The following is a 19423-nucleotide window of genomic DNA, read 5'->3' on the forward strand; positions in this document are numbered from 1 at the left end:
GGTTGAGTATTAGGTCTGCTGCAATATATACAATTATATACATACAATTATACAGTGAATTCGTATATATTAGTCTGAATCAGATAAATCATCAGAATCAAATAGCACAGTCAAACAAAATATATGAAACAATTCTAAACCAATAGTGTAACAGTATATTCACACTAAGGAAAACAGAAGGAGCAGACACTGGACATGAAAGGGCCTACGCGTTTCGAATCCCTAAGGGTTGGGAGGGATTCTCATCAGGGCCAGGTAGCTCACTATGGAGAATATCCAGAGAATAAATAGCACCTTAGATGTACACAGAACAGAAGCCAAGCCTGTCTGGGTTCAGGTGGGAGAAGCTGGGTGGCCGGAAGATCGTGAACATGCACGTCCAGGCACAAGGATCGCAGAAGGATCAGTTCGAAAATATTTTATTTCAGCCTCGGTTGGGAAGAATTGTTGTTTAGAAATAAAGTCACCGGCGTCTCCAACAGCACTAATCTCTCGCACACTCCACGCATGTGCGAGAGATTAGTGCTGTTGGAGACGCCGGCGACTTTATTTCTAAACAACAATTCTTCCCAACCGAGGCTGAAATAAAATATTTTCGAACTGATCCTTCTGCGATCCTTGTGCCTGGACGTGCATGTTCACGATCTTCCGGGCCCCCAGCTTCTCCCACCTGAACCCAGACAGGCTTGGCTTCTGTTCTGTGTACATCTAAGGTGCTATTTATTCTCTGGATATTCTCCATAGTGAGCTACCTGGCCCTGATGAGAATCCCTCCCAACCCTTAGGGATTGATTCGAAACGCGTAGGCCCTTTCATGTCCAGTGTCTGCTCCTTCTGTTTTCCTTAGTGTGAATATACTGTTACACTATTGGTTTAGAATTGTTTCATATATTTTGTTTGACTGTGCTATTTGATTCTGATGATTTATCTGATTCAGACTAATATATACGAATTCACTGTATAATTGTATGTATATAATTGTATATATTGCAGCAGACCTAATACTCAACCCGCTTGTCTATTCGTATTCAATAGGGCTGAGTATTTGTATGTATTTTGGGTAGGAATGGAAGGTATGATTGAGATATGATTGAGTATGGAATGCATCTTTGATTTTAATGCTTCACTGTTTGTGTTCAAAATTTTTCTTGTCTTTACAAAAAATGTTCTGTTTCTGTTTGACAGTATATGACTAAAACAAATATACTTTCTTGATGACTCAGTTATAATAATAAAAAGCTATTAACTAGTATATCCCAGCTTTGATAAACTGTCTTTGTTCTGGTGTTAGAGCATTTCCACGAAGATACGATTAGTATTGGCACTTGTTTCTTGTTGATTATTAACTTTCTAAATGTGGCATTTTTAAAATTGTGACTTAAAATCCGGCTTTACCAATAAAGTGGGTTTTAAATTAAAAAATTTTAGACACAGAATACAACATTTTTACCTTCTTCCAAACAAACATTGCCACTCATTATATATAATAAGGGAACCCAACGTATTCCCACTGGAGAGGTAGGCCTCACAGTAGTGAAAACCTAATTTGCGAGTTTTTCACTTTCAGGTCATGTGAAACTTAAAAATACGTAGCCAACTTCTCAAATGCAATGCACCCAGCCCTAGGGGCTGTTTAGAGACTACCGTATGGGTGACGTATATGTAAAAGAAAAGGAAAGGGGTTTTATGCTTGGAAAGGGGTTTATTTTACCAAGTTGAATTGGCAGTTTAAAACTGCATACAGGGGGGGGTGTGGCCAAGATGGCGGCCAAGCGGCATTAACCTCCCTGAGCTCCGCCATCTGTTGAGGGAATTGCAATGCTGCTGATGGCACTGAGGCGAGGGTGACTTGCGCGCACCCCGATCGGCTGTGACGCCAGATGGCACCAACCTTGCCTACCCAAGGAACGGACATTAGGAAGGAGCTGAAAAGGCCAGTGCTGACTTGAGGTGAGAAGCGGAGGTGGTGTGAGCCTGGCCCAGTTGGGGGTGGTGCCCTAGCTATCCCCCATGTGCCCGAGACCCGACCCGGGTGCCCACTGGTGAAACAACTGCGGTGTGGCCCGTCAGAGGACTCAGCCAGATTAAGGGTGAAAGCGGCTCCCCTTGGACTGTGTTGGTGTGGTGGCTGGTGGGTGCCGTCTAAAAACTAAATTGTGGGCCTACCCAGAAAGGGATGTACACCAGGATGAATCAGAGGAGCTCGACACGCCCTGGAGGAGAGCAACTGCCTCTTGGACAGTGGTGTCAGCGGGGCGCCTGCTTTGGGGAGCATGTTACATATAAGGGGTTCCCAGTTGAAACAAATCCTTGCGCACAGAAAAAGGAAAAATTTCAGGGAAAAAAAATACAATCTTTACAATTCTTTTGTTGAGTGAGGTTTTAATTCACATCCTCAATTGCAGATTAGTTGCACATACATTCATCAAAACGAATACATTATTCTTGATGCCCAAAAGCAGAAGGAAAGGGGAAGTGAGGGGGCTAAAGTAGTGAGGGTGGTGTGAATATAGAAAAGTTTCAAAAGAAATCACAGGTGGTCATTTATACATTTTCAAAAAATGATACCACAGGGGCGTATTCACATTGTCATTCAAGTATTTCTGTATACATTCTAATTACTATCCCAATATGTTAGACACAGCCAGAAATGAACTGTTATAGATGGGTAGGGAAAACAGGTGGTATGTCCACGTTTCGACCCCAGTATTGTAGGCTAGTTCATGCCCTACCGCGGGGTCTTCATCAGGACGGGTGGGGGTGAAAGTTCTGGGAAGGTGAGGACGGGCACCTATGGTTTAAAAACGAGGTAATCAGATGGGGAATACCACTTCCAATTGCTTAGATGAGCTGCTACAGTCCCAAACGGGTCATCCATTTACTTTCTCTTACATTAAGGAGAGAGCAAATGTTCCCACCCCTCGGGCCCAGGGAGACTTTTTCAAGAACCACCCATTGTAACTCTTCGACTGTGTGGCCCGCTCTCTTATAGTGGTCCACAAGGGGTGCCCCTACGACCTCGCATCTAATCCTTCTTTAGTGCTGGAGAATGCGTGCTTTAATTCTTTGTTGTGTCTGTCCTATGTAAGCTAGACCACATGGGCATGTAATACAGTAAATGACACAGTTGGTGTTGCAGTTTGTAAATGTTTTCAAGTCTATGTTGAGATGCTTGTAAGTGAATTGTTTAGTTTGTATACACATTGGACAAGCCTTATAGTTGCCACATATGTAGTTGCCAACCATAGCTGGTAAGTTCCACATGGTTTGTATGGATGTTGGTTCGGGGGTTCCTAAAAAGGAGCTCACCACATGATCCTTTATACTCTTAGATTTCTTGAAAGAGTGCATGGGCAACTGGGGCTGACCAATGTCATCCGCTACCAATGGCCAATGTTTGTTTATGATTTTCCGTATGTTATTGCTTTGCGTACAGTATGTAGTTACACAGATCATTCTTTCCATGTTTTCATCTTTTTTGGGTTGTGGTGTGAGAAGTTCATCCCGTGGGCTATACCATGCCCGTTTCTGGGCTCTTTTGACCAGTCTACGTGGATAACCTCTCTCTAGGAGTCTGGAACTAAGATCTTCTGATTCTGAGAAGTAATCCTCTTTCTTTGTGCAGTTGCGCCTTATCCGAAGGAATTGACCAACTGGTAAATGTCTCTCAGGCCTCTTGGGTGGTGGCTATTGTACAATAACAATGAGTTTCGTTCTGCAGGTTTTCGATACAATGTGGTGAACAGCTTGTTATCTTCATGGAAAATGGTGATATCTAGAAAGTCCACTTTTCACAGTTAGACTGGATCGTGAATTGAATATCTTGGCTCTGTTAATTCAACCATTGATGGAATAGGTCCAAGGTTTCTTTGGTGCCCATCCATAGCATCAGAACATCATCGATGTAGCGCTGCCACATCGTGACGTGGTCTTGGTAAGGGTTGGTACGATTTAATACATGTTTATGTGGGACACCCCCGCGCCGCACGGCCACCAGCTGCTGCGTGTGTTCCCCCTCTGCCTGCCTTCTGCCTCGCCGCCGGCCTCGCTGACGCCGTGGTCGCTCCCCTCTGGTTTCCCAGTTGTTTTGCCCTAAATTTGTGCTTGTCTGTTTCTGCCGTCTGCTCGCGTATTTTGCTGTTTTTCCTTGTTTTGCCCGTAATTTGTGCTTGTCTGTTTCTGCCGTCTGCTCGCGTATTTTGCTGTTTTTCCTCGTTTTGCCCGTAATTTGTGCTTGTCTGTTTCTGCCGTCTGCTCGCGTATTTTGCTGTTTTTATTTGTTTTGCCCTAAATTTGTGCCTGTTAATTTCTTTGTATCCCCTGTGCCGTGTCCAGTTTCCTTCCTGATTGGCCGCCTACCTCGCCGCCCTCCGCTCTCGCTTCCCGCCACCGCCATTGGCCCCGCCCCTTTTTCTCTTCTGTTCCCTCCCCGCTCCCGCCTCCCAGCTGCTCCGCCCACCCGCGCACTTCGCCTTAAATGGCGACCGTGCGGACGCGCAGCGGTCACGCGCAGCGGGCGCGCCGATTGTGCGCCGAAGGCGCGCCAAAGGTAAGCCCGTCTACGCCCGTCCGCGACCGGATCGCGACCAGCGCCAGGACCCCTGGCCCACGGAGACCCCGACCGACCCGCCTGACGTACTCCGCCGCCACCCTCACCGCTCTCAACACAGGCCGACTCCCAGAATGCCATCAAGCCTCTCCACGACGTACCCACGGACCCTTCAGCTGCCACGCCTGCAAGTTCACCTGCATCCGGACCTGCCTCGCACCAGCACCCACCAAGCCGAACACCAGCAGTACCCACCTCAAGTGCATCCTGCTCAACACCCGCTCCATCCACAGACATGCCATCGAACTCTGGAACCTCCTCGACACCACAGCTCCAGACGTTGCCTTCCTCACGGAGACCTGGATGAACGCCTCTTCAGCTCCCGACATCGCCATCGCCATCCCAGAGGGATACAAGATCGTCCGGAGGGACCGAAACACCAACCAGATGGGAGGAGGCATCGCCATCATCCACAGGAGCACCATCCGTCTCACGACCAGCACCGACAACTCCCTGACCACCGCCGAACACCTGCATTTCCAGATCCACACCAACCCGAACACCACCCTCAGAGGCACCCTGATCTACCGACCCCCTGGACCACGCACACAATTCAGCGAGGACATCGCCGACTTCGTCAGCCCACATGCCCTCCCCTCCGCTGACTACATCCTCCTGGGAGACCTCAACTTCCATCTGGAGAACAACAACGACCGCAACACCAGCACCCTGCTCGACAACCTCACCAACCTGGGACTCAAGCAACTGGTGTCCACCCCCACCCACCTCGCCGGACACACACTCGACGCTGTCTTCTCATCCAGCAAGGACATCAACTTCAGCCACACCACAGAGCTTCAATGGACGGACCACAGCTGCGTCCACTTCACCTTCAAGAAAACAACGACCCACCACCACCAGCAACAGACCGCCCGCAGAAGCTGGAACAAGATCACAGCAGACCAGCTCGCCACCTCCCTGAGCCAGCACCCTCCTGCCAGCTCAGCGAACCCCAGCCAGGCCGCCGACAACCTCACGAAGTGGATCAGCAACTGCGCGGACGAACTCGCCCCACTGAGGACCCCGCCCAGCAGACCCGGCAGCAAGAAAGCCCCATGGTTCACCGACGAACTCAAGAGCTCCAAGAAGAACTGCCGAGCCCTCGAGAAAGTCTGGAGAAGGGAACCGACACCGGACAACAGGACCTCCTTCAAACTTGCCACCCGGAAACACCACCAGCTGATCCGCGCCGCCAAGAACACAGCATTCAAGGACCGGTTGGACAACAACGCACACAACTGCAAGGAACTCTTCAACATCGTCAAAGAGCTTTCCAACCCCAGCGCAGGAAACAACGACATCACCCCATCGCAAGACCTCTGCAACTCCCTGGCTTCATACTTCCACAACAAGATCGCGGACATACACAACAGCTTCAACAACCAACCAACGCACACCATGACCGAACAACCACCCCCCACCACCACCCTCCACGCCTGGACCCCGATCAGCACCGAAGACACCATCCGCACGATGAACTCCATCCACTCCGGATCACCGACCGACCCCTGCCCTCACCACGTCTTCAACAAAGCCGACGCTGTCATCGCACCCCACCTGCGAGACATCATCAACACATCCCTCGACACCACCATCTTCCCCGAGAGCTGGAAACACGCCGAACTCAGCGCCCTACTCAAGAAACCAACAGCGGACCCCACCGACCTCAAGAATTACCGCCCCATCTCGCTCCTCCCGTTTCCAGCCAAAGTCATCGAGAAGACCGTCAACAAGCAGATGGCCGCTTTCCTCGAGACGAACGGATCCCTCGACCCCTCACAGTCCGGCTTCCGAGCCAACCACAGCACCGAGACCGCCCTCATCGCCGCCACCGACGACATCCGAGCCCTGATGGACAATGGAGAAACAGCGGCCCTCATCCTCCTAGACCTCTCCGCGGCATTCGACACGGTCTGCCACCGCACCCTAGTACGGCGCCTCAGCAACGTCGGAATCCAGGACAAGGCGCTGGAGTGGATCACCTCCTTCCTCGACGGGAGAACACAGAGAGTCCGCCTACCACCGTACAAATCAGAGGCCACCGAAGTCATCTGCGGCGTCCCCCAAGGATCATCTCTGAGCCCCACCCTCTTCAACGTCTACATGAGCCCCCTCGCGGCCATCGTACGCAAACACAACCTCAGCATAATCTCCTACGCCGACGACACCCAGCTGATCCTCTCCCTGACCAACGACCCCGCCGCCGCCAGAGCCAACCTGCACGAAGGGATGAAAGAGGTAGCCGAGTGGATGACGACCAGCCGCCTGAAACTGAACTCGGACAAGACGGAGGTCCTCATCCTGGGCTCCTCTCCCTCCGCCTGGGACGACTCCTGGTGGCCTCCCGCCCTGGGCACCGCACCCAAACCGACAGACCATGCACGCAACCTGGGCTTCATCCTGGACTCCTCCCTCTCCATGACCAGGCAAGTCAACAACGTCTCCTCGGCATGCTTCAACATCCTACGCATGCTACGGAAGATCTTCTGGTGGATCCCCACCGAGACCAGGAAGACCGTCACCCAGGCCCTCGTCACCAGCCGACTGGACTACGGCAACGCCCTCTACGCCGGGACCACCGCCAAGCTCCAGAAGAGACTCCAGCGGATCCAGAACGCCTCAGCCAGACTCATCCTCGACATCCCACGAACCAGCCACATCTCCGGACATCTGCGAGACCTTCACTGGCTCCCCGTCAACAAAAGAATCACCTTCCGCCTCCTCACCCACGCACACAAAGCCCTACACGACCAAGGCCCGAGCTACCTCAACAGCTGAGTCAACTTCTACGCTCCCAAACGCCACCTCCGATCAGCCAACCACGCCCTCGCCGCCGTCCCCCGCATCCGAAGAGCGACTACAGGAGGAAGGTCCTTCTCCCACCTGGCCGCCAAGACCTGGAACTCCCTCCCGACCGACCTGCGCCTGACCCAAGACCACCTCTCCTTCAGGAAGAAGCTGAAGACCTGGCTGTTCGCGCAGTAGCGGCTCCCCCCCCCCCAGCGCCTTGAGACCCCACGGGTATGTAGCGCGCTTTATAAGTGTCACTGATTGATTGATTGATACTCGGCCATATAAATAATGGCCAGGTCCGGCGCGAAAGCAGCCCCCATTGCAACCCCCTTGGTCTGGAGGTAGAATTTCCCTTGGAATATGAAGAAATTCTTCTTCATGGCGATAGTTAGAAGGGCAATGATGAAATCTGTTGGTACAGCCATGGGTGCTGTTCGAACATCAAGTACTTTTTGCATGACCTCAAGTGCTTTCGTCTGTGGGATGCTAGTGTAGAGCGACACTATATCGCATGTCACCAACAGTTGTTTCTCAGTGTCAAATTCCATGCCATCGACCAGGTTGATGGTTTGCATTGTATCCCTTAGATATGTTGTTGTTCTTTCAGCTATGGGTTTCAAAAATACATCTACGTATCTGCAGAGGGGCTCCAAAATCGATCCGCATCCGGATACAATTGGACGACCTGGGGGTTCTTGCATGCTCTTATGTATTTTCGGGAGGGTATATATTGTTGGTAGACGTGGATCGCTTTGGTTCAGATATTTAAATCCCTGTTCACTCACAAACCCTTGCTCTTTGCCTATTGTGGTAACATTAAGGATCTCCAAGGCCAGGTCTTTGGTCGGGTCGCTCCGCAGTTGTTTGTAGCTTACTCCATCTCCCAATTGTCTGAGAATCTCACTCTTGTACTTCTCAACATCCTGGACAATGATTGCCCCCCCCTTGTCTGCTGGTGATAATGGCCACCGATTAGTTTTATATTACTTTACTCATACTAGAGTAGGGACTTGATAAATCGCTGTAGCCGCGTGCTAGGTATGCTTCGTCAGCTGGTTCTAGGTTTGGAATGATCCTCACGATCTCTAGAACATCCGAATTAAAGAAAACGGCCTCCCTGCTCCTCCGATCGCAGTGTCTGGGGGTTCTGTTTTGTTCAATGAATATATAAAACTAATCGGTGGCCCCTCCGACATAGTGTGGAATCTACAGACCTGATAACAAGACATTATCAATTACAATTATACCCAGATTGACCAAGCGGGAAATTTGTAGTCTTGAGTGTGGACCTAAAACAGGACACCCCCTTTTTTAACATTCCGACCTCAGAAAGAAAAACCTGAGTGGGATATTTACATATTGTGTGAGAAACTGTCCTGAAGAAGGTTTTTAACCGAAACGCCGCGTCAACTTTTGTTCTCAAGAACAATCTTTTAATGTATTGTGTAATATATTGTATTTTCTGTAAACATGATGTGCGTATTGCTTAATAACTGTATGAACATTTTTTTTAACCTGTGAAGTGTAATAAATTGATGTTCAATTTTACTTTAAAATTTATTTGGTGCATTATTCTAATAGGCTGTCACAAATCCAAATAAAACGATCTCTAAGTGAGTGTTAAAATTGCATGCTGTTACTCAGTCTAGGGTTCTTATATAGCTTATATACGTGAAATGTTTTTTATTTAGATAACACTTTAGATGCATTTGGTGGTTGTGCCGACAGACAAGTGCAGTGGGTACGAAAGTCCTTTTGACCATTCTTACGGGATCATATGACCCTAGGGACACTCTAACTTTTAAATCTTACTCTCCTGGTCCCAGACCTTACACTAGGGGGCCTCCTATACTTTCTTTGTTGGTTCTATGTGGGCCTACCTCAGACACATAACATGAGACTCTCTCATCCTGTTTTAAAGCAGTTCTACATATCATGCTCAAATACCTTCTTTATACCATCTCCAGTAAATAAGACCTGAAAAGCAGGCCTCGTTTAGCTACAGTACTCACACCTGAAAATTGAGTAGTTGTCAGGATTAGAGTTAAGACAATGACTTTCAGGTGCAAATTAAAATTCAGGACGAAGGGAATGATTCTGAGGTTTATGCTTTTGGTAACCCTCCATTTCCTGGAGGAAAATGCTAAATTCGTATGATAAATCACTGGCTGATTTGCTTCTGCCTTAGTATCCCTGCGGTTGAGGAAATTCACCAGTGCCGGTTTCCCCCCAGAAATTTGAGGTTTTTCTGCTACATCAAACTCTAAAACACGCCCAAATAAAGAAGCGACAGGATTTAAGGGCGCTGCCTAAAGGCAGCAGGGGAAATAATATACAGTTATGAAACATGTAGCATTCGTGTGCAACAGCTATTTGATTTGGTCAACAACGCGTTTCTCTTCACCAGAGATTGTTTGCACAATGAGGCATCCTTAATATCTCATTAATTACTTTGCTTAAAAAGTAATTTTAACACCTTAATAATGCCGCCTGCTCCAAGAGTTTTGAGTGAGTTCTATATGTTGCACAACTTTGAGACATTGCAGTTCTGCGCCCTCATTTAAACATTCACCTTCGTATTAGTTTTATAGAGAGAGAGGAAGGAATTAATACATGGCCCTCATTTGGGGTTATCAGGTGTCACAACTGCGACCTCTGTCTTGTCCCTTTCGACTACTGGAATTGCCATTGTGACCCTTGGCCTCAGAGATGCCAACACCATTTCATGATTGTGTCCTAGAACACTGACAGTATTCTTGTATCCTAGATAGATATGTTTGTGTGCCATGCACGCCATAGAGCCACCCTCTTGGAGTCAGAATCTTTCACACCACTTAGGTCTGAGCATGCACCCGTGATAGCCATGTGTGCTGGGCAAAGAAATCAGCATATCATTAAAAACAACAGTTGAGTACTTAGATCAAGGGTGCCTGTAAACCATGCAAGAATATTCCTGTCCCAGCATCAGGAGATAAGTGTGAGTGCTTTGATGTGTAGGTAGTGATAGAGCGTGAATATTTGAACCTTAGGGCCAGATGTAGGTAAAGTACATTTACCGATTCTAAAATACCGAATTTTGCCGATTCGGTATTTTAAAATCAGTAAATGCTATCGGCCAGATTCATCAAGCTTAATTGAGCTCGCAAAGGGCCAGATTCTGAGAATCTGGCCCTTTGCGAGTGCAATTTTTGCATTTGGGATTCATCATCCCAAATGCAAAAATCCCTATTAAAGAATTTGCACATTTGCGAGGAATGCAATTCATGAACCATTTTAAAATTGCGAAATCGCAATTTAGGCCCGCTATTTACCGCGAGGTCAAACCTCGTGGTAAATAGCGAAAACTTAGAAAAATGCATTTAAATGCATTTTTCTAAGTTGCATGTTACACACACACATGTCCTTTGGACATGTGTGTGCGCAACACCAATGTAGATTACATTTCAGGGGTGCTACAGGGTGTCCTTTGGACACCCCTGCACCCTTGAAATCGCAATTTCAAAATGCGAATCGCTAATAGCGATTCGCACATTGATATGTCTTCCCATTCATTCCTATTGGCCTTTAGGCCCATAGGAATGAATGGGGAGTTATTCCTTATTTGCGATTAGCAATTAGCTAATCGCAAATAAGGAAGCTGTAGGAATCGCTAAATAAATTGCGATTTGGACATGAATCCTGTTTTGCGAGTCTGTAATAGCGATTCCTTAATAATCGCTATTACTGACTCGCAAAACGGGCCTTTGATGAATCTAGCTGTATGTAGCAAAAAAATCGGGAAACAATACCGAATCGGTAAGATTCGATATTTACCGAATCGGTATTTACCGATTCAGTAATTGCCATTTATTCCTTTATGAATGGCAATTACTGAATCGGTAAATACCAATTCGGTAAAATGAGGGGCACATTCAAGGGTGCCAGGGTGTCACTTTGACACCCTGTTGCACCCCTGAATCGTGCTTGTTTGCAGATGTGGCACACATACATGCCCTAAGGGCATGTATGTCTGCCACTTGGCACAGTTAAAAAAGCATAAATTTGCTTTTTTAAAGTTTATCGATATTGACCACCAGCTTGTAGTTGGTGGTAAATAACGAATCCTGAATGCAAGAAGGCACTCACTTGAGGGCCTCCTACAAAGCTTTTTGGATTCGGTAATTACTGATTCCTTAAAATAAGGAATCAGTATTTTACCGATTCCTTAAGGAATCGGTAATTACCAAATCCAAAAAGATGCCTCCTACATCCCAAACCCTAAATACCGGTCGGTAACGGCCGAAATTCTGTAATTTTGGCCGTTACCGACCGGTATTGGGCTTCCTACATCTAGCCCCAAATCTCTTAGTGCAATCAACATATATATGTCCCCTTTGGTCGTATGTACCTTTGTTAGTCAACTTGAAGCATTGTGAGGGAGATAACATCAGAAATACATTTCCAGTTCTGCGAAGCCAATGTGACTTCACAATGAAGACTAAAAATCAATTATTTCAACCATAAAGGATTATTTGAATCCAATCAGCACATATGCAAAGCAGGAATAAATTCAAAAGGTATAACAATAGGTATGCTGACTAAAATGGGCCAGTAAATTAAGTTGTAATAAAAGTAGATACCAAATAGTAACAGCCACAATGCATAGAAAACAGATTGATGCAATAAGTTGTTCCATAAATACATTTTCCTTTTCTAACATAAGCATAGGTTGGGGCCAAAATCCTCTAACGGGAAATTTTAAAGGGTGGCATACAAGATGTCAGCATGAAGTCAAATTTCAGTAGAAGCTGGAGGGAAATTAGAAGAATGTTCAGCCTGAATTTTCACACTCAGGAAAGCCCAGCAGAGAAAGATCTGTTCCCTCACGAAGTCAGGAGGAATTTTGACTAACTAGCTATGAAGCACCAATTAAAAATAGAGTCAACAGTTTCTAGATTAGAACATTCATTAAACAAGGTCAAGGTGCACCACTTCAGAATTTACATGAACTGATAACTTTGATGAGGTTAACAGCAATAATCACATTAGTTGTTACTTGTGTTCTTTAAGAGTTCTTTTATTGAGTTCAGTTGTAAGTAAAAAATCACACACAGGAGCTACAGCCGACGCGTTTCGTCCTCTTGGGACTTCTTCAGGGCGAAGTAAAAGATAGGATAGTGTCCTTATATCTTCTCCCGTGACTATCAGGGTGCGTGGAAATGTCTGTAATGATTTATTATGCTCGAAAGGGCATCCTGTTGAACAAAAAGTTGTCTGTGGAGGAATCTCGTCTGTCCGAGCCGTACTTATTATTAGGCGATATATATCTATTTGTAGTCTGTACTGCCAAAATTCTCTTAGAAAGGTATTTCAATATTGTACATGTAAATATCATCAAAAATATGGATGATGGTCCAAAAAGAGCTGGAACCAGGGTAGAAGAAAATGTAGGTTCAGTCTGGCTATCTATTGTTGTTGGTTTGTTATAAGGAAAGGGGTGTTAATCCTTCTGCTACCTGACGGAGGAGGACGTTGTACTGCAGGTGGATCTAGGAACCAGGGGATGCCTTAGCTCACTTTATTAAGAGTGCCTAAGCAGACGGATTAACACCCCTTTCCTTATAACAAACCAACAACAATAGATAGCCAGACTGAACCTACATTTTCTACTACCCTGGTTCCAGCTCTTTTTGGACCATCATCCATATTTTTGATGATATTTACATGTACAATATTGAAATACCTTTCCAAGAGAATTTTGGCAGTACAGACTACAAATAGATATATATCGCCTAATAATAAGTACGGCTCGGACAGACGAGATTCCTCCACAGACAACTTTTTGTTCAACAGGATGCCCTTTCGAGCATAATAAATCGTTACAGACATTTCCACGCACCCTGATAGTCACGGGAGAAGATATAAGGACACTATCCTATCTTTTACTTCGCCCTGAAGAAGTCCCAAGAGGACGAAACGCGTCGGCTGTAGCTCCTGTGTGTGATTTTTTACTTACAACTGAACTCACTAAAAGAACTCTTAAAGAACACAAGTAACAACTAATGTGATTATTGCTGTTAACCTCATCAAAGTTATCAGTTCATGTAAATTCTGAAGTGGTGCACCTTGACCTTGTTTAAAGTATTTCATAGTTCATGTTTTGAACCAACATTGTAACGGTGGGTGTTTTTGAAGTGTGCACACATATTGTCCCATGTATTATAGTGTGGGTCTAAAATAATTTTGGGAGAATATTTGACCAGGTGCTGTTCTGTTGGGAATCCTCCACCGTTCTTCTTTTTCCAAAAGATTAGAACATTCATGTCTCATCCCCACCACTGCCAGCCAATCAGGTAACCACATTCGAGAGGAGTTGACATGCTCCCTATCCGCCCGATTCATCAAAGAAAATAGCGCTCGCAAAGGGCCAGATTCTGAGAATCTGGCCCTTTGCGAGAGCGATTTTTGCATTTGGGATTCAGCATCCCAAATGTAAAAATCGCTAATTGCGATTTCGCAATTTTGCGAGGAATGACATTTAAGGAATCTCTATTTGAGATACCTTAAATGCAATCCAACATCCAATTTAATTTTGCGAATTCGCAATTTCTTGCCGCAATTTACCACAATGTCAGACCTCGTGGTAAATTGCGAAAACTCAGAAAAATGCATTTAAATGCATTTTTCTGAGTTGCATGTTACACACACACATGTCCTTTGGACATGTATGTGTGCAACACCTGTGTAAAATTTCATTTGAATGGTGCTATAGGGTGTCCTTTGGACACCCCTGGCACCCTTCAAATCGCTATCTTATTTGCGATTAGCAAATTGCTAATCGCAAATAAGGAATACTCACCATTCATTCCTATGGGCCTTTTGGCCCATAGGAATGAATGGCGAGTTATTCCTTATTTGCGATTAGCAATTTGCTAATCGCAAATAAGGAATATGTAGGAATCGCATTTCTTCATGCAATTTCTACACGAAGCCCGTTTTGCGAGTCCTTAATAGCGATTCGCTATGAATCGCTATTAGGGCCTCGCAAAACGGGAGTATGATGAATCAGGCTGTAAGTTCCCATCTTCAAATAACTACGTACGCGACTGTTAACCTTGAATGTTGCTTCCTCCTGGTACACAGTTGACAGAAGGCCTTGTCTCATCATCGGTTTGTCGCAATTGTTGCCAACTTTCCTCTCCTAAGCTTCAGTATCTGATGTCTAAAACATAATAAGTCTTTCAATAGCTAACAAGAATCACGATTACGCACCTGCAAAGAAAAGAAAGCACCATACTATCAATGTTAAAGCAAACCATTTCAGCTTAATGCCTAATGTCAAGCTAAGTTAACTCGAGAATCCAAATGGATGCACGTTACCGTATTATATATCAGTGGAAAGCAAATAATCAATGTCAAATGTGAATATATTTTTAACATGATTACATCAATATGAATGATCCTAATGCAGTTATGTATAAACGTCTAGAAATCATAATGGTTTTATTTTAACATTATTTCAGTTAAGTGTGCCACACTCATTAATAAAATTAGACCACACCTTCACTATCAATGTCATATATAGGTGCATAAATGTATGTACATGACGTATACATGGTAGAGCCTACATTATTTTGCTCCAGTAGCTACAGTGCTGTGTTGTGGAGGTGGAGTGTTTTGGAGTGAACAGTGAGGCGTAAAGGGTGCATTGCTAGCAATCAGATGTGCAGTAACAGTGATGTGGTATTACATGTGAGCCATGATGGATGCAAGGCAATAGTGCATCAGGTACCAGAATATGCATGAAGTTCAGGGATCATAAAGGCAGATGGAATGGCATAACCGGCTCCTAAAAGTCCAAAAAGTCAAAAGCAAATGACAAAATGTTGCCACTCTTCCACCGTAATTTAGGCTCCACCCTATGTGCCTGGTGGAAGAGTGGCAGCATTTTGGCAATTGTGCGTGCTTAGGTTAACCAGATGTAATTATACAGGAGCACCATTGTAAAGCTGATGTTAATACCATTTCTATACCTCTTTAGGTTCTATCCAAGGGAGAGGTGATGGCTGCTGGAAAGCAGAGTACTGGTGCATTCGTTCTCACCCCTGAGAGGCCCTGGGCCCCGGAAGCAGTGATTCGCGTGTACTACATTCACAACAGCACTGGTGAAGTTATAAGTGCCAGCATGAATATCTCTATTAAAGTAGACTTGAAGAACAAGGTATTGTATTGTAGATGCTAAACTATGATTTTTGTCGAAACAGTGCTTTTGTACAATACCAATTTCAAAGCCATGAGAATTAAATAATCATGCAGCAAGTTTTAGGAACTGACGGTTCGATTACAACTTTCTCTCCTTGTTTGTGGTATGTTTTTGGTATCCGAATCACTAGGAATCACACATACAGTAAATGTGGCCAAATAACACATGGTATTTTGAAGAATAACTGAACAAAGACATTGCTACCACAGTATGCCTCGCCTGACCTGAATGCCTTACAGATTTCATTCTATAGTCACTTTACAGAAGAAAAATACAAGGGCCATACTGACAAGGCTTAGTTATTGTGATTTTATTTCACTGCACGGATTTCATCCTTGGTGTTCTGATTATTGTTAACCATCATTGGGTACAGCTACTGCACATAAAAAAAACACAACATTGCATAAATGCAAATTCACCGAATGCAATATGTTACTTAGTCACCACTGTGTAATTCTGGTTCAGCAATACATTCCATGAAAGGGCCGTTTTTGATTTGCCAATAACTTTAGCCTAAAGACAAATCTGCACCACATTTTGCAATTGCCTGGTGTGTCAGCTATGACCTGGCATACAAATTTTTACGCAGATCGACACAGGGGAATAAATTCAAAGGAAATCCCAAAGGTGTAACTCCTACAGTAAAACCTGTTTGATAGATTAACAGCAAACTTGACCTGAAAGTAGAACTTGACCCAGATACTGTGTTTTAGGTTTGTTGTAAATCTATTCAGTAGTCTTTTTTTTTAATCATTGTTAAAAAGGTGGGCTTGACACAGGTTAACAATTTGTATGTCTTTGGCCATGTTAGCCAGCGGAGGTTAGTTTACTAGGTTTGAGGATCTTTCGCAGATATATATATATACATTTTTTAAAAAGGCTTCACATTAGTGAAGGGAGCTTTTTTGCTCTTATGAACCACTTTGGGAGCGCGGACACAAGCCGGAGGCCGTTGACCTGACAATACTGATTGTCTGAAAAATGACTCTTGTGGCTACCATTACAGTGCATAAGGCACGATTTCCCATCTGAAATATATAAGGGGGCAGGGTAAGCAAACCATGAGTCTCAGGGCATAGTGAGGGGTACACGCAATGGCCACTCAATAAGTACACATTCATTGTATAATGTATTCATGTGTTATGGACTGCAGACTATTTTCGAGTCTGTGGGCTCTTTATACATAAAATGGAAGAGCTAATCTGCAGACTCGACAGCTAGGCTCAAAACACCATGGCCTTGACAGCTAGCCCGCAGACTATGGATGCCGTCTTAGGTTAATCAATACCGCAGTCTTAATTGTCAAAGCTGCCGACTTGCAGCATCATTTTAGATATACTGAGTTTGCAACCTCAAAAAATAGTCTGAAGAGCACATTTGGGGGGCATTTAAAAATAAGAAAAACTAGATTTATGTACATAAGAAAATCTCCCAAGTTGTGCCCAGAGTTTAAATCCCCAAATTAGGGGTTCATTCACTGCTGAAATGCAGATGACCAGCAGATGTAAGCAAGAGACAGCTACATATGCTCACATGGCACAGTCAAGAGATCTACTAGTAGCATCAGCTGTACATGAACCTGACCATCTGGAGGAGGAGGAAGATGTCCAGTTCCTGCGCATAGCATAGGTGACACACCAGAAAAGCAGTCTGATGTGTGGAAAAAGTACATCAGGTGGCAGAGGGAGAGAGTTCAAGTTGAGGCACAAGAAGGCATACTTTTAGCAAGCATGCAAAACAACAATTGATGGAAAGAATGCAGAACAATGTCATACATTCACCCCAGTACACAGATCTGGGCCTAAATCCATCGTTTTTTGCACTCCACACCACCCCAGTTCAGACATGGCCATATGCAAATCAGCCTTCACCCTGTGCCTTATGGGAACAGTCCAGCTCGAACTGCCAAGCCATGTCTTTCCTGGACCGGAATCAAGCATCCTAGGACCGGTTTCTGGCTATCTGCCGTCTTCAGCCAGGATAGCTTGACTCCAGTGGTGTGGAGAGCATGGGACCTACGTCTGAGCATACCCATCCCACTCGTGGTGACAAAATGCAAAACAAAAATTGATGGACAGAATGCAGAACAATGTCATACATTCACCCCAGTACAGAGATCTGGGCCTAAATCCATCGTTTTTTTGCACTCCACACCACCCCAGTTCAGACATGGCCATATGCAAATCAGCCTTGACCCTGTGCCTTATGGGAACAGTCCAGCTCGAACTGCCAAGCCATGTCTTTCCTGGACCGGAATCAAGCATCCTAGGACCGGTTTCTGGCTATCAGCCGTCTTCAGCCAGGATAGCTTGACTCCAGTGGTGTGGAGAGCATGGGAATCACGTCTGAGCATACCCATCCCACTCGGGGTGACAAAATGCAAAATAACAATTAATGGACAGAATGCAGAACAATGTCATACATTCACCCCAGTACAGAGATCTGGGCCTAAATCCATTGTGCTCAGACGTGAGTCCCATGCTCTCCACACCACTGGAGTCAAGTACTTGGCCAGAGGCCAACCCTGCTCACAACCCTGTTGCGCACTGCCAAATACCATGCACCATGCGGTTTGAAAATATAGTGTAACACAAAGAAACCCAGAAAATTAATGAAAATACATATAGTTCTATCTGAAACACACAATACTACTGAAATTCGCCAGTTATGCTATTGAACTCACAAAACCAACATCATAACTCATGGGGAACCTGTGTTTCCTGCTAGAGGTTACTGGACCTCAATTAAAACTTTACTTATCCCTCATCTGTTTTCTTCTCGATCGCTTGATCTGCCGGTGCGGTGCTTGCCACGCCCCCCCACCCCCGAAACACAGTCTTCACATGACTGGCTTCTTGAGGCGGTTCACAGCTTCTCTGCGCCAATGGCGCACAAAGGCATGCCTAAGGCAAACCCGTCTGTGCCCGTCAGCACCCGAACCATGCCCACTTCCTAACCCCCTGGTTGTTTTAACACAGAACAGCACTGGTCTCTCAGCTATTCAAGAGAGGCATTGCTAGCTCTCAGGCCTAGCGGGTAAGTCTGATGACTCTCAGAGTGATTAAGAAGATTGGAAAATTCTTACCCTTCGATCGCCTAAAAACAATAGTAATTGCACTTGTGCTAGCAAGACTTGAGTACTGTAACGGTCTTTACCCAGACTTGCCCAAGGGTTCGCTAAAGAAATTACAAACTCTGCAGAATGCCGCTGCTCAGTTCTTCTTGAAAATTCCAGTCAACAAAAACATCCATCAGCCAACTTCACTGGCTCTCAGTCAGGAAGCGCACCATTTTCAAGGTCTTGTGTTTTGGACTACAAGACCCTTAATGGGCAGGGCGCATCCCACTTTAAGAAGAACGTTAGATAGTACACCCCTGGTAGGACCTTGCACACCAGCTCTGCAAGGTGCTTAGTGGTGCTTGCATTCAAACGCTCCTCCTGGGGCAGCAGGAGCTGTTTCTGGTCCACGGCCCTAAAATAGAACCGTCTACCCTAGGAACTGATAGCAGCAACGTCTGTTTTTAAGAAATTCCTAAAAACTTGGGGGCAGATTTATGTCAGACTTGCACCACGTTTAAGCCGCTGTTGCATCACGCAACGGCGGCGTAAACGTGGCGCATCCCTGTGACCCATTTACAACGTGACGCATCTAGGCAGATGCGACACGTTGTAAAGCCCTGCGCCACATGTGGGCGTTCCGGCGCAGGGTGGGCGTTCTGGGGCAGGTGCGCCTCGCAAAAGTGCCTGCGTGAAATCTACAAGATTTCACGCAGGCACT

The 19423-nt window shown here is 45.6% G+C and overlaps 1 protein-coding gene across 1 annotated transcript in view; it reads left to right on the forward strand.

Annotated features, from left to right (window-relative positions):
- LOC147707489 (CD109 antigen-like) overlaps nt 1-19423 on the forward strand; it is a 943435-nt gene that overhangs the window by 438280 nt on the left and 485732 nt on the right. The window contains exon 14 of the mRNA XM_086926506.1: nt 15423-15602. Within this exon, the coding sequence (XP_086782632.1) occupies nt 15423-15602 (180 nt within the window). The remainder of the gene's footprint in view (nt 1-15422; nt 15603-19423) is intronic.

This window comes from Lissotriton vulgaris, chromosome 6, assembly GCF_964263255.1.
Source record: "Lissotriton vulgaris chromosome 6, aLisVul1.2, whole genome shotgun sequence".
NCBI lineage: Eukaryota > Metazoa > Chordata > Amphibia > Caudata > Salamandridae > Lissotriton > Lissotriton vulgaris.